Genomic DNA, 1,506 nt, shown 5'->3' with positions numbered 1-1,506 from the left:
AGCAGAAGCATCTGTTATCGAAATGAGCCCAAGAAACCGGGTTAGGAAATCATTGGCACGCTTGGAAAAGTAGCGGACAACGACTCTTAATTCTTTCTCGCAAGATATGTCAGTGCTTTCGTCCACTATCAGTGAGTACGGCTGCTCTCCTATGTCTTCGAGCAACATCTCCCGAAAAGTAGGCCCTAGGACCTTCGACACTAAAGCTGTGCATTTCATGCGTCCCAACGTCACTCCGGAAGCAACTTTTGATTCCGGAAACGTGCTTGCCAAGAGTGGAGCCAAGTGGTCGGCTGTGGAGAGTGAACTGTGCACGGCGACGTGTGCCGCAAGGCGCAGCTCCGCAACTTTAACTCCATTCCTGTAGGCTTCGAGGGTCCGGGCTTGAAATGCGAGTCGATAGGTTTGGTGACAGCAGCCAGCTTCATCCTTTTGATATTTTCTACGTGCTTGTTTCTTGTGGTGTGCAGCTTCAGGTCTTGCAGGTGTGGTCGCAGCTTGCAGTCGCATACCTTGCAGTACGCCATGTCCGTGCCGTCTCCTTTGTTCTCGCTTGACGACGTGAGCCAGTCTATCGGAAAATGCAGTACAACGAAAGTGGTTAACCCACAAATATATCGCAGGGTACATATTATACTAATCGCTGGCACTCACCTTTGAAGTCTTCGTTGTTTTCCCATTCTTTTTGGTATTTTCGAGCGTATTTCGCCCACTTTCCCATGATGTGCGCAGTCCCGCCACCTCAGCCAGTACTCGGGCAACAACGCGAGACAATAGCGAAACGTCGTCTATTTCTTCTTGTTAGCTGATTTCAGTATCACGCCCGTTGGCACGTTGTTCCGCCTAACGCGATATGGCGCGCGCCAGCGGACCTTGCTTCACTAGCAGATAGACGTGTGTCATGCAGGAAACTATCACCAATGGAGAATGCGAGTCCGGCGTGCCCCAGCAAATTTTTGTTGCAGCCAGCGCCGCCTAAATGTATTTCAACCAAATTTAAGAGATCTTAAAGTCCATACAATTTTATACTATTAAATAGAGAAACAGCACTATTTAAGGCAACAAAACAGCATAAATTTAACAAGCAAAACTTGTGAGGCCAGTTGGTAAGCAGCGGCCGCCAGGGGCGCTGCTTACCCTCCGACCAGCGCCGAACAGCACACCTCTCTTTCAGTTCTCCGTAGCTTTTAGTACGCTGCATACCCAACCAACAAATGTCGGCACATTCAGCACCTAATTCCACGCTTACCAAACGTAGCGCGCATCAATAAAACACGCTTTTTAGAACGGGCTATCATTTGTACAGATGTAGCCCAAAAACAGCCACATAGCCATGCCGTTTAAAACAACGCCAGAAAAAAAAATAAGTCGCCCAATTTGGCTATAAATAGCCCAATCTGGTGCCACTGCCTCTCCTGCGCGGCACGTTCACTGACTCGAACAACTTCGGGAACGTCCACTCGCCGTTGACGATTGCGAGCGGCGTCTTGACGCCGGCCTTCATCG

The 1,506-nt window shown here is 49.5% G+C and overlaps 1 protein-coding gene across 1 annotated transcript; it reads right to left on the bottom strand.

The window, feature by feature from the left end:
- Nucleotides 1–230: 230 nt before the first annotated feature.
- On the bottom strand, nucleotides 231–906 carry LOC142786407 (uncharacterized). Its single transcript, XM_075884093.1, has 2 exons — nucleotides 655–906; nucleotides 231–571 (listed from the first exon to the last, which is right to left on the bottom strand). Exons 1-2 carry the CDS (start codon nucleotides 719–721, stop codon nucleotides 231–233), a joined length of 408 nt encoding a protein of 135 aa, XP_075740208.1. The 5' UTR covers nucleotides 722–906.
- Nucleotides 907–1,506: the final 600 nt, after the last annotated feature.

Source organism: Rhipicephalus microplus, unplaced genomic scaffold (assembly GCF_043290135.1).
Source record: "Rhipicephalus microplus isolate Deutch F79 unplaced genomic scaffold, USDA_Rmic scaffold_23, whole genome shotgun sequence".
Classification (NCBI taxonomy): Eukaryota; Metazoa; Arthropoda; class Arachnida; order Ixodida; family Ixodidae; genus Rhipicephalus; species Rhipicephalus microplus.
The sequence above is the reverse complement of the archived record's forward strand: the minus strand, read 5'-3'. Positions and strand labels throughout refer to the sequence as shown.